Consider the following 1,143-nt stretch of genomic DNA (forward strand, 5'->3'; position numbering starts at 1 on the left):
TTTGGTTTGCGATGAGCTCACCATCGCGCGTTGGTTCCCGCGGCGGCCGCGTTTTGCCGCGAAAATCAGCTAATTTTCGTCGCGGCAATGGTGAGCTTATTCCGGATGATTGAAAAGCTGTTTCCATGAAAAATCAGCTTATTGTCGCGCGCGCAAAAATAAGCTCGTCAAACGCACGCGCCAATATAAGCTTATAGCTTTTTGTTGAGGTTATATCAAAAAGTTTCTAAGGATAAAAGAGATGGGGAAAAAGCAATCTTTTAATTTTGTTTTAATAAAAATTTAATAACACTAAAATATTACGTTTTACAAAATGTGTACATATTGCTTAATCTCCTAACATTTATGGAAAATCTCGCATTTTATAACCTTATTTTTACACACAATTGTTAAAATAACTTATATATTTTTCTTTTATTGTACAAAGCGCTTGCTTACATTATGACTTATTTGGACGGAAAACATATACATATATATACAATTTTAACTCTTATGTTTAAAATATACAAACTATTTACAAGAGAATGCGCGAAAAAAAGTCTTATTCTAAGTAGCCGTATGGAACAGAGCGTCGCTCGTCGATAAATCTACGCTTCAGCAAAACCGGCGAGCAGATTTTTGATTCGTCTCGCGTCACAACCTCGTGAAACGCGGTGCGCCGAATCGCTCTAAAATGCAGATTTATCGACACATTTTCTTCTTTTCTCTCTCTTCTCATTAACATTTCCCTAACGCTATTGAAATTAATTATGCGGGAGGTTGCGGAATTGAGAGTTATTCCCTTGATTTTACACACCTCCCGCGCGCCACTGTCCGGAGTACGAACTACGTACGCGTAAAATTTCGGGCCACCGGATACAAACGACTCGATGTAACTACCACAGCCGTAGCCTTCGAGCTCGTCCGTCATATCGCCCAGGAAATTTCCCGTACGCGGTTCGTATTCGCCGGGTTCTCCGCTGCTCACATAAATACACGAATCTGTATCGTAATAAAGAACGCGCTCGCTTAAACGTTCTAAATATTCGTACAGTTTCAATCGCGCCTGTGCCGTCGTGTACGCCGCTATTATCACGTTGGTAATCGGAGAGGGTACGTCCGCCTCGTCCCGCATTCGCCACGAAACATATATTACCTCGTCAT

The 1,143-nt window shown here is 41.2% G+C and overlaps 1 protein-coding gene across 1 annotated transcript in view; it reads right to left on the minus strand.

Moving 5' to 3' along the window:
* Positions 1 to 541: 541 nt before the first annotated feature.
* The window catches only part of LOC109861209, a 2,452-nt gene continuing 1,850 nt past the window's right edge, over positions 542 to 1,143 (minus strand). Inside the window, exon 3 of the mRNA XM_020440764.1 lies at positions 542 to 1,135. Within this exon, the coding sequence (XP_020296353.1) occupies positions 542 to 1,135 (594 nt within the window). The remainder of the gene's footprint in view (positions 1,136 to 1,143) is intronic.

Source organism: Pseudomyrmex gracilis, unplaced genomic scaffold (assembly GCF_002006095.1).
Source record: "Pseudomyrmex gracilis isolate BER0280 unplaced genomic scaffold, ASM200609v1 scaffold_636, whole genome shotgun sequence".
NCBI lineage: Eukaryota > Metazoa > Arthropoda > Insecta > Hymenoptera > Formicidae > Pseudomyrmex > Pseudomyrmex gracilis.